Here is a 17137-nt window from a genome sequence, read left to right as displayed (position 1 = left end):
AGGTGTACATTGTTATAGTGTACATTGTTACAGGTGTACATTGTTACTGGTGTACATTGTTACAGGTGTACATTGTTACTGGTGTACATTGTTACTGGTGTACATTGTTACAGGTGTACATTGTTACAGGTGTACATTGTTACTGGTGTACATTGTTACAGGTGTACATTGTTACAGGTGTACATTGTTACAGGTGTACATTGTTACTGGTGTACATTGTTACAGGTGTACATTGTTACAGGTGTACATTGTTACTGGTGTACATTGTTACAGGTGTACATTGTTACTGGTGTACATTGTTACAGGTGTACATTGTTACAGGTGTACATTGTTACAGGTGTACATTGTTACTGGGTGTACATTGTTACAGTGTACATTGTTACACATTGTTACAGGTGTACATTGTTACAGGTGTACATTGTTACAGGTGTACATTGTTACAGGTGTACATTGTTACTGGTGTACATTGTTACAGTGTACATTGTTACAGGTGTACATTGTTACAGGTGTACATTGTTACAGGTGTACATTGTTACAGGTGTACATTGTTACTGGTGTACATTGTTACAGGTGTACATTGTTACAGGTGTACATTGTTACAGTGTACATTGTTACAGGTGTACATTGTTACAGGTGTACATTGTTACAGGTGTACATTGTTACTGGTGTACATTGTTACAGGTGTACATTGTTATAGTGTACATTGTTACAGGTGTACATTGTTACTGGTGTACATTGTTACAGGTGTACATTGTTACAGGTGTACATTGTTACAGGTGTACATTGTTACAGTGTACATTGTTACAGTGTACATTGTTACAGGTGTACATTGTTACTGGTGTACATTGTTACAGTGTACATTGTTACAGGTGTACATTGTTACTGGTGTACATTGTTACAGGTGTACATTGTTACTGGTGTACATTGTTACAGGTGTACATTGTTACAGGTGTACATTGTTACTGGTGTACATTGTTATAGTGTACATTGTTACTGGTGTGCCTTGTTACAGGTGTACATTGTTACTGGTGTACATTGTTACAGGTGTACATTGTTACAGGTGTACATTGTTACAGGTGTACATTGTTACTGGTGTACATTGTTACAGGTGTACATTGTTACTGGTGTACATTGTTACAGGTGTACATTGTTACTGGTGTACATTGTTACAGGTGTACATTGTTACTGGTGTACATTGTTACTGGTGTACATTGTTACAGGTGTACATTGTTACTGGTGTACATTGTTACAGGTGTACATTGTTACTGGTGTACATTGTTATAGTGTACATTGTTACTAGTGTACATTGTTACAGGTGTACATTGTTACAGGTGTACATTGTTACTGGTGTACATTGTTACAGGTGTACATTGTTACAGGTGTACATTGTTATAGTGTACATTGTTACTGGTGTACATTGTTACTGGTGTACATTGTTACAGGTGTACATTGTTACTGGTGTACATTGTTACAGGTGTACATTGTTATAGTGTACATTGTTACTGGTGTACATTGTTACTCGTGTACATTGTTACGGATGTACATTGTTACTCGTGTACATTGTAACCCCCCAAAAAAACCTTCAGCAGTAATAACTGATGAAATATTTCCTTTTTTTCCAGACATTTGAAACAGTTCCAGAGCTGATCAGTCACCACCAGAGTAATGAGGTTATTTTAGTGCACAAGTCAGGCAAACAGTACAGCACTCTCCTCACTGTGTCACCTTCCTGATACTGAGATTGGGTTCATGAGATTTTTTTTTATTACAAATATGTACATAGACTATACATAAAACACAATGCTCTCAGTTACAACATTTGATTTGGTTCATTTGACCTTCAGTTCTGTCCTTGAGAGAGAACATAATTTCACAAAACAAATAACTTGTGCATTATATATATTCAGACACATTTTAGTATGAAAGTTACAGTGTCCCATACAAATTGTCATTGTAGGAAAGTGTCAAATTTTAACTGAAAAGTACATCGATAAATTGAAGTAATTAGAATTTGTGTTAAAGAAAGCTAAAGGATCTACAATATTAATGGATGCAGTCATCATGCACTTAACCTTATGCTTTAAGTTCCAGGTGCACTCTGATTTATGTTAATACTACAGAATTACTGTGTTTGTGTTCATATATATTTGTATGTGCTTTTTAGTAGAGATTGTTGATAGTGTACGAATGCCTATGTATATAGAGCTGTCATAGTTGTCAATTGTATTATTTGCCACATTAAGTGGCAACCTCATAAGCATAATACATTTATGTATCATATCATACTGAATTGTTTATACTTATTTTAGAGATATATATTTACACATGCCATGTAGATTAATTAAGCATTCCTTTATACAATGTATAACCAAATGAGTAGATTTGATATGAGAAATTTATCTATGCAACAAGTTAAGCGATAATATTACAGTGCTTTCTATATCCACATATAAAGCTTATTGTATCCATATAGTATAGAGATAGGGGCTACAGGAAAAATCAATTTCTTTGGTAACCTTCCTCCCAGTACAAAATTCTGTGGTTCCAAATTCTTTCTTCTGAGTAGTCTCCCTTGATAACAACTGTAGTATCCTGTAGTATTCAATAATTTCTTCTGAGTAGTCTCCCCTGATGACAACCTCACGTGGTTCTCAGTTATTTCTTCTGAGTAGTCTCCCTTGATAATAACATCTGATGGTTCTAATTCTTTCTCCTGAGTAGTCTCCCTTGATAATAACATCTGACGGTTCTAATTCTTTCTCCTGAGTAGTCTTGTGTAACCATCCTAAACAGAAAAGGGTTATACATATTTTACTATAGTAATCCCATAGCCTTTAGACAACCTTTCCACCATGCTAGACTCAAATCTAAAATGTTTTGTTGTTGTTGTTTTACATTAACAAATGTACCTTTACAACTGTTTTATATTATTTACCTATAAAGATTTGTGGGAGAACTTGTTGTGTTGCCAACTCTACAAAATCCTTTACTTTTGTGTTTTTCCACAAACGAAGTGTCAGTACTCTACAATTAACCAATGATAGCATTAGTTAAATTTGAATTCTTTATAAGACATTTCTACAATACTGGAATAAAATTAATCTAAATGGGTTCATGTTATTATGCAAATATCTTAGTTGGCTGTAGTTAATGTTCTAACACCGTGCAAAATCAACAGTATTTCTCATTCTGAATTTTTTTTTATAACTGTGTTATTTTCACAGGGTCTTATGTAGAAAACTTGATAGCATGTCTTCATATGAAATAAATGTTTGATCATGAAATTATTCTCATACTTAGATTCTATCGTTCATAAGCTGGTTTCCGATTCTGAATCTATTTTTAGAAATATAATAAGTATATTTATCAGAGTTCTACAGGACAAGGTCACTACAGGACAAGGTCACTACAGGTACGAGTACTGCCTTAGTTAACATGTTGTATACCTAGGTTCCTACTACATCTCTTTAATTATAAGATGATGAAAGCTGTCCAGTAAGCTGTTATAAAGATGTGACAACACCACAAATAAGTGGGTGTCCTTGAAGAATTATGTATCAATGCCTTAGTGCTGCAGCCTGTAACTATATATTAGATATATGATAAACTTTAGGGAACACAACCTTGTCCTTTGCACATTTCAAAATTTTCAGTTGTTCTGTGTGATGTTTAACTTAAGATACACAAAAGGTATGTATCCACATGTTTTTAATACCATGTAGACATTGTATTATTAGCAGAACTTGATTTAAGACTGGAAAAGATTCACTTGAATACTCTAATTATTTACTATCTTGTGACATGTCCATATATAGTATTAATTCAAATACATTCCATGTATACATAAAACAAAAGTATGCTTTTTGTGGAAGGGACATATATATCCAAAGATACATATACATTTTTATGAATTCAAAAGTTTCCACTTTCATATTAAGATTCAAATTCCAGTTAGTAAATAAAAGTATATTTTTACATAACAAATCAAGAAAACTCCATCATGCCTGTATAATTTCATTTCACATAAAGCAGTTTTTATTATTATATATTTAAATTGTACACAAATTTTTGTTGGTAGATTGATATTTTCATCTTATGTGAGAATATTTTGATACTAGATTAATTCCTATAAAAACCTGTTTTAGACGACATGTTTCTAACAAATAGATGTTACATAGCTGAAGTCTACAGGAGTAACATATCATCCTTCATACTCCACATCATTATGGTAATGTACTTAAGCTTAATGATATATCATTCACATGTTTGATTCTTGGTGCCATTGTGTTAACTCAAGACACTTAAAGGTGTATGCTTACCATACACTTTATACTCATAACAATTGTAAGAGTTTTCTCCCCTAAACCGTATCATTCAGTTTTTAAAAATAATTGATACTTACTCAATGTCAATACACATACTCCAGTGTATGATTCAGAAAAATTAAAAGCTTAAATTAAGAAAGTCCAAAATGGTATCAAACAAACATCTTTGTTTATGATTTAAATTTTAAGTTTAAAAATGATTCTGTTTGAAACAAAACTTTCTATTGGTGTAAAAAAATAATGTATGAAAGAACATGACAACAGCATAGTTTCTTGTTTCTGAGTTATGCCTCCATAATCTACGAACAATTAATGAAAATTTTAATCCAAAATGATCAAGTCTGCTTGGAAGGTTTTGATCATACTACAATATTTGAAATACATTTCCTACTCTATGCATGTCTGGCTTATATATCATGTAACTGCTGCCAGACATGATCTATATCTGTAGGTATGTTTGTTGTTTGTTAATACTGACAGATACCAGTCTACTGGCTGTTGAATATGTTAATGTGGATGGACTTCTATTGTACTATATAGCTTGTTTTTGAGGGATTCTTTATCTCACTGACTTCAAATTGGAATAAAACTGTGAAAAGAAAGACGCTTTCAGAAATAAAATTAATAATGAAAACTTAAGTCTGTTTCACGAGTTCTGTGAAAAAATACTCCAAATTTTGGTGAAAATGAAAATTTTATCATCACAAAAAAGAAAAAAAGTAAACCTTGAGATAAAGGATCATTCAATTTACCAACAAAGTCATATGACAAATGATGTAGGTTCTCCAGTCAGAATTTACCAACCCGACAAAGTCATGTGATGGATAATGTAGAATCACCAGTCAGAATTTACCAACCTGACAGTCATGTGATGGATAATGTAGAATCACCAGTCAGAATTTACCAACCTGACAGTCATGTGATGGATAATGTAGAATCACCAGTCAGAATTTACCAACCTGACAAAGTCATGTGATGGATAATGTAGAATCACCAGTCAGAATTTACCAACCTGACAAAGTAATGTGATGGATAATGTAGAATCACCAGTCAGAATTTACCAACCTGACAAAGTCATGTGATGGATAATGTAGAATCACCAGTCAGAATTTACCAACCTGACAAAGTCATGTGATGGATAATGTAGAATCACCAGTCAGAATTTACCAACCTGACAAAGTAATGTGATGGATAATGTAGAATCACCAGTCAGAATTTACCAACCTGACAAAGTCATGTGATGGATAATGTAGAATCACCAGTCAGAATTTACCAACCTGACAAAGTCATGTGATGGATAATGTAGGTAATGCTTATGTTAAAGTACAAAATATGTATATTTGTTACTTATATCCATACCTCATTCATTATGTTATCAAGCTTTTTACAGATATTATTAACTGTCATTGTTTTATTAATGTATTCTTCAACTTTTTGAAAATGTCTAAGATGTGGTACACTGATTTTTTTTATCAGTCATGGTCAAACGATTGTTAAAGTTAGGCGTGATCAAGTCATTTATCATGGTGATCAGTGGTCACTGAGTGACCAGCTGTTTAATCTGTAACCATGTGATAGGGAAGGGGGTTTGTACAAGCTGAATGATTGAAATAAAATCAATACAGTTATAGCGCTGTTGGCTATTAATTCACACATTGCACTGACATTATATATGACATATAAGCAGACTGACCGGGTCACTCAGACTCTGGAGTATCAGCAGACTGGCCGGATTACTCAGACTCTTGAGTATCAGACGTCAGAATTATAAGAATCAATGTCGGTGATATTCACCATTTAACCACCTACATGATGTTATAACATTTCATACAACTTTCCATTATTCATCCTCTTCATAGTTACGTCGTCCATGGGTTATTTTGGACAATGATCACTGTTTAGCAATTTGTGAACACACATCTTCAAATGTAACTACAATAATTCATAATCTGAATTTTTTTACTGACTTAATCATGGATCCTTGTGTATGATTAGGGAAATAGCACTGCACTTAATTCTACCTTTGAACATAGTTTTATGTTAAACCTGAAAATATTTATGTGAAACCTGAAAATAGTTATGTTAAACCTGAAAATATTTATGTTAAACCTGAAAATAATAACTTTTTTTCTCTTTGCATGCCCCACACACTTTACTAAGGTGGTTTGGAGAAAGAGGAAGAAGCATACTTGTGTACATTCACTATCATTTGATACAGGCATGCCTCATTTTTGTTGGATTCTGATATAAGAATGTTTCACTTTCACTGATTCACAGAAACATAAAATTGGAGACACAGTGGAATGGTAATACTCTTATGTCTATGGTTTCAATATTTTCTGTTTCACAATATTTGAAGCAACATCATTTTGGACAGAATCTATCAACTTGTAATCCCCATCGACTTTATCTTTCAGATTAAGTTATTCATTACCCAGACAGAAAGAGAATTCCATTTAATGTAAACTAGGACAAAAAATTAACAAAAGAAAAGATTCACACAAACACTCGTGAAAAAAACACACGGGGAATAAGACCATGTGTTCTGGAAGAGTAAGCGTCTTCTGCTTCATCGACGATACCCAATACGTAAACCTTGGTCAGCCCAAGTACATATTTTTGTCAGTGATGTTTCCAAATGAGAACAAGGTATACAGCAACGGAACCAGCAGGCAAACTAACGATCATCAAACATGTCCAGCTTCAAACTGCAAAATGAAATAAAATATTTTTAAATGAGGTCACTGACGGCTATGAAACCTCTCCATACATTTCATCAACCTGCATCTTTTGAAACCCTGTGTAACGAGATTGTCAATCAGTTGGCAACTTCTTGCACGAAAGAGATGATAATGGGAACAGGCCCTTCAATATCGAATCAACTATGACATGTTAACACCATGTTTGGGATGCAGGAAATTTTCTATCCAAAAATGGAAAAGTCACAATAAGGAAATTGAAAAAAAAACACTCTTATCATACAATTTGGTGAAAGTTGATGTTGAACAGTATGTTTGACTTTCAATTCTGGAGGGTAACGAGGGACGTGGTCAATGATTGTTTTGTTGTTTAAAGAACAGGCGTCATCAATTTATCTGAAATCGAAAAACTATGCAAGGTCTTTGTGACCTGTTTTGAGAAGCTCTTCGATAAATCCAGCCTCGTATGAAAACAAAAACAAGTCAGTCAACAGAGGGGCACAGTTAGTTCTCGTAGGTATGCCAATAGTCTGTTGGATGATACTACTACCATATTCGACAAACGATGTTTTCAGTCAGAAACTTGATCATTTTTATGATTTCGTCCTTCGTGTATTTCTTCTTTAATTCAGATGTATTTATAAGCTCTTATAACAAGAGATCGAATGCGTTCTTTCATTTTAGAATGGAGTATGGTAAAGTACAGAGTGAAAAATGATCTTTTAGGAGAAATGTTTTAGATGGTAAAGATAGACCAAAGGCTGTGTTGAGTTCCTTAAAATCCATTTACCATTAGTTCCATTTCTTGCGTAAACAGTATCACAATACGACTGTAACCCCGATTTCCTTTTACCATGACAGATAGTCAGAAGTTTGAACAATGGTTTTGTTGCACAGTGTTAACGTGGCACTAGCGTCGGTTGATTTTCCGCGAAAATGAAAACTGAAAGAATGGTATATATGTATACACAAAAGTCGCTCGCAAACACACACGCACACTCCTAAATAAACAAATAAGAATGTTCATGTAGCTTCACACAATCACGGCAATAATGATCCAAATAATAACCAGCATAGCTGAACGTCTGACCTTAACCCTGGCGAAAGGTGATTATTCGGGAAGGTCCTGATACCTGAACAATACTGAGAGGGAACCGCTTGCCTGGTCCTGACTAACTAGCTGAAGCTGCTAGCCCGCCATGTGAAGCTTCAGTAAGTGAAACGCAGATGGTTAAACATATCACTCACATTTCCATACTAACTTAACATCTAGCATAGCATAAATCCTGAATACTAATTCAAGTTACCTAAAATAATTAACGATAATGTAAACTATTCACTCAAATATGCTTTAAATAGGTATTGATAATGTACGGCTCCAATTAATTCACGAAATAACATAAAATTGCACAATACCTCGTGGCTTCCATACATTTTCCACTCGAGCACGTACCCATTACGTTCAACACTGTGACAATATTACAAGGCTTCCACACTTTTATAAATACGTTAAGCACACGATACAAACTATATAATTGCATATTCAACAATTAAGTATGTATTTTAGCCCATATACAGTATACATATATAGTAGTACAAACTCAATGAAATTAAAATATAGCAAAAAAAGAGATATAATTTATTTCACCTAAAAATAAAAATGGACACGGCTGACTGGAGCGAACAGATGCCTAAATTGTTTGACACGAGAATAGCAAGGTACAATACAATAATACCAACTAAAATAGAACAGAGAAAGAGTGAATGTTTACTTACCACATTTTGTCTTCTGTGCCTGTATCATATGAAGTAAAATAGCAATAAATCCATATCGGGTACACGAGCAAAATGAACAATGTCTGTTATTGTAAACGGCTCACCTCGTGTATCTAAAACCGTCACGTATTTTCCTGTTGAGATACTTACTTCGGTAACAATGATAAAAAGCAAGATGCATATTCAGCATCCATTGTATTATCAACAATATAAATGCTTGTGTGACAAACAGCTAGTGTGTATTCTTGTAAATTTCATGAATCCAACATAGACGAGGAAGGTCCGTATAAGTAATAACAATCTAAATGATTGTAATACTAAAGTATAATTAGCCAGTACTTCTTATTAATGCATTATTAAGCAAGCGTAGCTTGTTTGTATACAGACAATTTCGTAAACAATGATCAAAATATAAAGACAAGTTTGTACACAAAGATCAAAATATACACACAAGTTTGTACACAATGATCAAAATATACACACAAGTTTGTACAATATACACACAAGTTTGTACAACATACACACAAGTTTGTACACAGTGATCAAAATATACACACAAGTTTGTACACAATGATCAAAATATACACACAAGTTTGTACACAATGATCAAAATATACAGACAAGTTTGTACACAGTGATCAAAATATACAGACAGGTTTGTACACAGTGATCAAAATATACACACAAGTTTGTACAACATACACACAAGTTTGTACACAATGATCAAAATATAAAGACAAGTTTGTACACAATGATCAAAATATATACATAAGTTTGTACAACATACACACAAGTTTGTACACAATGATCAAAATATAAAGACAAGTTTGTACACAAAGATCAAAATATACAGACAAGTTTATACACAGTGATCAAAACATACAGACAAGTTTGTACACAATGATCAAAATATACATATAAGTTTGTACAACATACACACAAGTTTGTACACAATGATCAAAATATAAAGACAAGTTTGTACACAAAGATAAAAATATACACACAAGTTTGTACACAATGATCAAAATATACACACAAGTTTGTACAATATACACACAAGTTTGTACAACATACACACAAGTTTGTACACAGTGATCAAAATATACACACAAGTTTGTACACAATGATCAAAATATACACACAAGTTTGTACACAATGATCAAAATATACACACAAGTTTGTACACAATGATCAAAATATACACACAAGTTTGTACACAATGATCAAAATATACACACAAGTTTGTACAACATACACACAAGTTTGTACACAGTGATCAAAATATACACACAAGTTTGTACACAATGATCAAAATATACACACAAGTTTGTACACAATGATCAAAATATACACACAAGTTTGTACAATATACACACAAGTTTGTACAACATACACACAAGTTTGTACAACATACACACAAGTTTGTACACAGTGATCAAAATATACACACAAGTTTGTACACAATGATCAAAATATACACACAAGTTTGTACACAATGATCAAAATATACACACAAGTTTGTACACAATGATCAAAATATACACACAAGTTTGTACACAATGATCAAAATATACACACAAGTTTGTACACAATGATCAAAATATACACACAAGTTTGTACACAATGATCAAAATATACACACAAGTTTGTACACAATGATCAAAATATACAGACAAGTTTATACACAGTGATCAAAATATACAGACAAGTTTGTACACAATGATCAAAATATACACACAAGATTGTACAACATACACACATGTTTGTACACACTGATCAAAATATACAGACAGGTTTGTACACAGTGATCAAAATATACAGACAAGTTTATACACAGTGATCAAAATATACAGACAAGTTTGTACACAATGATCAAAATATACACACAAGATTGTACAACATACACACATGTTTGTACACAATGATCAAAATATACAGACAGGTTTGTACACAGTGATCAAAATATACAGACAAGTTTGTACACAGTGATCAAAATATACAGACACGTTTGTACACAGTGATCAAAATGTACACACAAGTCCGACGAAGGGATCAAATCATTCGAACAGGTCTGGACACAAGGACTTTGTTTAGAAAGATGAGTCTGATAGGTTTAGCATACATGACTTGAAAATAGTATTTAGTGCTCTCGTTTGGTTCGTTGTCTGATACACAGGTCTATTAGTGTCTTTGAGTCTGGAGATCTTCTCTATTCAGCTATAGCGTAAAATCGAAAACTGACAGGCAATAGATTAATAACAACAGGCACGGATATTTATGAATCTGTTAGCTGGCTCTTGTAAGATGAAATGCCATGTTGAACAAAAACCGTATTACTGTGATGAAATGCCAAGAGACCAGTACCTCGATTATCACTTCAAACATGCTTAACGAGTTGAATTTGACTGACATCCGCTGAGTTGGTTTAATGATGCTTCCAAGCTGGTTACGAAGATGAGATAATTTGTTAACGGCCTCATATACCTCAACACTGTATCATACACATAAACGGGGATACCTAAAAAAAACAATACCGACACATCAACAGAATATGGAAAACGAAATATTTACACAGAGACCATAGAAAAAATTAAAAGATGTGAAGGCCAGGTGTTAGGGTAATAGTCTTATTGAAGGTATTCACCATACGTGTAGAACTCGGTCAATCATAGAAATTATGGAATAGAGTCACGTTCCTAAAAAAAACAGGCAATACCAGGAGCGTAGCTTCCATAGAAAGAAAAAGCCCGGGCTTACACATTAAAAAAAATCCGTGCATAGAGTATGTCGGACAAAATTACAAAACTAAGGTTGAAAATAAATATCAGGGATTGAAGTTTGTTGTTAAATAAATAAAAAAAACTGTCTCAGTAAACGATTCAAAACATCTTTGAAATCATCAAATTCAGACCCCTCGCCTGCGCTTACACATTTCTGCTGGGCTAGCCCCTGAATACTATTATATCTCAACAATAAAGCATGATATCAGATTTTGACATTTTTCCTATTACTTTGGATTTTCCTCAGTCGCCTCCTAGGTTTCATGTCCTTTTAACATCAGTAGGACGAAACTGGTTATTGTTCCGTTTACATACTAAGTCATTGCTGAGTAGAGCAGATGTGCAGTGAAATTCGGATACAGATTAAAGTTTCCAACAATCATTGTTGCAGTGTGACGAGGATAGGTCGATATCTGGAACTGAACCTGGATCTATCTGCCATACTCATCGTAACTCTATCCAATACCTCCACTCCACACCTCCACCCCTCCACCCCCACACTCCGACCCCCACCCAACCCCCACAACCCACCCACCCCACTCCACACCTCCACCCCTCCAACGCTACCCCAACCACCCCGCCAAACCCCCTCCCCTCCATCCCCAAAACCCCCACACAACCACATCCCCACCCCACCCCACCCCCACCCCATCCCCCACCAGACCCCCAACCACACCCCCACAACCACCCCACCACACCCTCTCCCCTCCATCCCACAAACCCCCCACACACACACAACCACACCCCCAACTCGACATCCCACCACCCTCCCAAACCCACCCGTTCACCCCCACTCCCCACCCCTACACCCCTCCAACCCCCACACACCCCCTCCACCCCTCCACCCCCAAACCCCCACACCACCACATCCCCATCCCCACACCCCACCACCCTCCCACACCCACCCGTTCACCCCCACACCCCATCCCCCACACCGACACCCCCCCACTCCACCTCTCCACCCCTACACCTCTCCACCCACCCCACCACACCCCCACCCCCACACCCCCACCCCCAGCACACCCCCCACTCCCACCCCTCCACCTCCACCCCCTCCATCCCCCACCCCTCTACGCCCTCCACCCCCCAACCCCCCCTCCACCCCTCCACCCCCACTTCTCCCTCTCGGTTTTTACATTGTTTTACTGTCACCATCAAAAAGAGCGTATCACTCAGTCTTGGACAGGTTTTCTCTCGTGAACCAATCAAATTACTTCGCTTGTGCCTTCTATATATCCATGACATGTTCCAAAGGAACAGAGAGAGAAAATGATCGTAACCCCTGGAGTATCAAGGAAGGTATATAACTGGCAGATGTAATCCTATATGCAATGGCTATCAAACGGCTAGATCCTATATATAACCCCTACAAAAGGGCTAGATCCTATATATAACCCCTACCAAATGGCTAGATCCTACATATAACACCAACCAAATGGCTAGCTCCTATATATAACACCTACCTAAAGCCTTGATCCTAAGTATAACCCCTATCAAATGGCTAGATTCTATATATAACACTACCAAATGACTTGCTCCTATATAACACCTACCAAATGGCTTGATCCTATATATAACCCCTACCAAAAGGCTTCATCCTATATATAACCCCTACCAAATGGCTAGCTCCTATACATAACACCCACCAAATGGCTAGCTCCTATATATAACCCCTACCAAATGGCTTGATCATATATATAACCCCTACCAAATGGCTAGCTCCTATACATAGCACCTACCAAATGCCTAGCTCCTATATATAACACTACCAAATGGCTTGCTCCTATATATAACCCCTACCAAATTGCTAGCTCCTATATATTACACCTACCAAATTGCTAGCTCCTATATATCACACCTACCAAATTGCTAGCTCCTATATATAACCCCTACCAAATGGCTAGATCCTATATATAACACTACCAAATGGCTTGCTCCTATATATAACCCCTACCAAATGGCTAGATCCTATATATAACACTACCAAATTGCTAGTTCCTATATATAACACCTACCTAAAGCCTTGATCCTACATATAACCCCTACCAAATGGCTAGCTCCTATATATAACCCTACCAAATGGCTAACTCCTATGTATAACACCTACCAAATGGCTAGCTCCTATGTATTACACCTACCAAATGGCTAGCTCCTATATATAACACCTACCAAATGGTTAGCTCCTATATATAACCCTACCAAATGGCTAGCTCCTGTATATAACACCTACCAAATGGCTAGATCCTATATATAACCCCTACAAAAAGGCTAGTTCATATATATAACCCCTACCAAATGGCTAGATCCTATATATAACCCCTACCAAATGGCTAGATCCTATATATAACCCCTACAAAAAGGCTAGCTCCTATACAAAACACTACCAAATGGCTAGATCCTATATATAACACTACCAAATTGCTAGCTCCTATATATAACACCTACCTAAAGCCTTGATCCTATATATAACCCCTACCAAATGGCTTCATCCTATATATAACCCCTACCAAATGGCTAACTCGTATGTATAACACCTACCAAATGGTTAGCTCCTATATATAACCCTACCAAATGGCTAGCTCCTATATATAACACCTACCAAATGGCTAGCTCCTATATATAACACCTACCAAATGGCTAGATCCTATATATAACCCCCACCAAATGGCTAGCTCCTATATATAACCCCTACCAAATGGCTAGCTCCTATATATAACACCTACCAAATGGTTAGCTCCTATATATAACCCTACCAAATGGCTAGCTCCTATATATAACACCTACCAAATGGCTAGATCCTATATATCACCCCTACCAAATGGCTAGATCCTATATATAACACTACCACATTGCTAGCTCCTATATATAACACCTACCTAAAGCCTTGATCCTACATATAACCCCTACCAAATGGCTTGATCCTATATATAACCCCTACCAAATGGCTAGCTCCTATGTATTACACCTACCAAATGGCTAGATCCTATATATAACCCCTTCAAAAAGGCTAGCTCCTATATATAACCCCTACCAAATGGCTAGCTCCTATATATAACCCTACCAAATGGCTTGATCCTATATAAAAAACCCCTACTAAATGACTAGATCCTATATATAACACTACCAAAAGGCTTAATCCTATATATAACCCCTACCAAATGGCTTGATCCTATATATAACCCCTACCAAATGGCTAGCTCCTATATATAACACCTACCAAATGGCTAGCTCCTATATATAACACCTACCAAATGGCTAGATCCTATATATAACCCTACCAAATGGCTAGCTCCTATATATAACCCCTACCAAATGGCTAGATCCTATATATAACCCCTACCAAATGGCTAGATCCTATATATAACACTACCAAATTGCTAGCTCCTATATATAACACCTACCTAAAGCCTTGATCCTATATATAACCCCTACCAAATGGCTTGATCCTATATATAACCCCTACCAAATGACTAACTCCTATGTATAACACCTACCAAATGGCTACCTCCTATGTATTACACCTACCAAATGGCTAGATCCTATATATAACCCCTACCAAATGGCTAGATCCTATATATAACCCCCACCAAATGGCTAGCTCCTATATATAACCCCTACCAAATGGCTAGCTCTTATATATAACCCCTAGCAAATTGCTAGCTCCTATATATATATAAAACCCCTACCAAATGGCTAGATCCTATATATAACCCCCACCAAATGGCTAGCTCTTATATATAACCCCTACCAAATTGCTAGCTCCTATATATATATATAAAACCCCTACCAAATGGCTAGATCCTATATATAACCCCCACCAAATGGCTAGCTCCTATATATAACCCCTACCAAATGGCTAGCTCCTATATATAACCCCTACCAAATGGCTAGATCCTATATATAACCCCTACCAAATGGCTAGCTCCTATATATAACCCCTACCAAATGGCTAGATCCTATATATAACCCCTACAAAAAGGCTAGTTCCTATATATAACCCCTACCAAATGGCTAGATCCTATATATAAAACCTACAAAAAGGCTAGCTCCTATACAAAACACTACCAAATGGCTAGATCCTATATATAACACTACCAAATTGCTAGCTCCTATATATAACACCTACCTAAAGCCTTGATCCTATATATAACCCCTACCAAATGGCTTCATCCTATATATAACCCCTACCAAATGGCTAACTCGTATGTATAACACCTACCAAATGACTATATCCTATATATAACCCTACCCAATGGCTAGCTCCTATATATAACACCTACCAAATGGCTAGCTCCTATATATAACACCTACCAAATGGCTAGATCCTTTATATAACCCCCACCAAATGGCTAGCTCCTATATATAACCCCTACCAAATGGCTAGCTCCTATATATAACACCTACCAAATGGTTAGCTCCTATATATAACCCTACCAAATGGCTAGCTCCTATATATAACACCTACCAAATGGCTAGATCCTATATATCACCCCTACCAAATGGCTAGATCCTATATATAACACTACCACATTGCTAGCTCCTATATATCACACCTACCTAAAGCCTTGATCCTACATATAACCCCTACCAAATGGCTTGATCCTATATATAACCCCTACCAAATGGCTAGCTCCTATGTATTACACCTACCAAATGGCTAGATCCTATATATAACCCCTTCAAAAAGGCTAGCTCCTATATATAACCCCAACCAAATGGCTAGCTCCTATATATAACCCTACCAAATGGCTTGATCCTATATAAAAACCCCTACTAAATGACTAGCTCCTATATATAACACCTACCAAATGGCTAGATCCTATATATAACCCCTACCAAATGGCTAGATCCTATATATAACACAACCAAATTGCTAGCTCCTATATATAACACCTACCTAAAGCCTTGATCCTATATATAACCCCTACCAAATGGCTTGATCCTATATATAACCCCTACCAAATGACTAACTCCTATGTATAACACCTACCAAATGGCTACCTCCTATATTATACCAAATGGCTAGATCCTATATATAACCCCTACCAAATGGCTAGATCCTATATATAACCCCCACCAAATGGCTAGCTCCTATATATAACCCCTACCAAATGGCTAGCTCTTATATATAACCCCTACCAAATTGCTAGCTCCTATATCTATATAAAACTACCAAATGGCTGGCTAGCTCCTATATATAATATAACCCCTACCAAATGGCTAGCTCCTATATATATAACCCCTACCAAATGGCTAGATCCTATATATAACCCCTACCAAATGGCTAGCTCCTATACATCACACTACCAAATGGCTAGATCCTATATATAACACAACCAAATTGCTAGCTCCTATATATAACACCTACCTAAAGCTTGCCTATATATAACCCCTACCAAATGGCTTGATATATATAAACCCCTACCAAATGGCTAGATCCTATATATAACCCCTACCAAATGGCTATATATATAACCCCCACCAAATGGCTAGCTCCTATATATAACCCCTACCAAATGGCTAGCTCTTATATATAACCCCTACCAAATTGCTAGCT

At 36.1% G+C, this 17137-nt stretch overlaps 2 protein-coding genes across 5 annotated transcripts in view; both read left to right on the top strand.

The window, feature by feature from the left end:
* LOC132544036 (B-cell linker protein-like) overlaps positions 1–5038 on the top strand; it is a 34494-nt gene extending 29456 nt beyond the window's left edge. For all 4 annotated transcript variants that reach the window (XM_060207601.1, XM_060207600.1, XM_060207599.1 and 1 more), the window contains one exon: positions 1623–5038. In XM_060207601.1, the coding sequence (XP_060063584.1) occupies positions 1623–1733 (111 nt within the window). In that variant the 3' untranslated portion in view covers positions 1734–5038. The remainder of the gene's footprint in view (positions 1–1622) is intronic.
* Positions 5039–11918: 6880 nt separating this feature from the next.
* On the top strand, positions 11919–12887 carry LOC132544062 (uncharacterized). Its single transcript, XM_060207629.1, has one exon. It carries the CDS (start codon positions 11919–11921, stop codon positions 12885–12887), a length of 969 nt encoding a protein of 322 aa, XP_060063612.1.
* Positions 12888–17137: the final 4250 nt, after the last annotated feature.

The sequence above is a fragment of the Ylistrum balloti genome, unplaced genomic scaffold (assembly GCF_031769215.1).
Source record: "Ylistrum balloti isolate Yb309-2 unplaced genomic scaffold, AGI_CSIRO_Ybal_v1 Utg369778, whole genome shotgun sequence".
NCBI classification, from domain to species: domain Eukaryota; kingdom Metazoa; phylum Mollusca; class Bivalvia; order Pectinida; family Pectinidae; genus Ylistrum; species Ylistrum balloti.
Note: the sequence above shows the minus strand (reverse complement) of the source record. Positions and strands in the feature narration are given on the sequence as shown.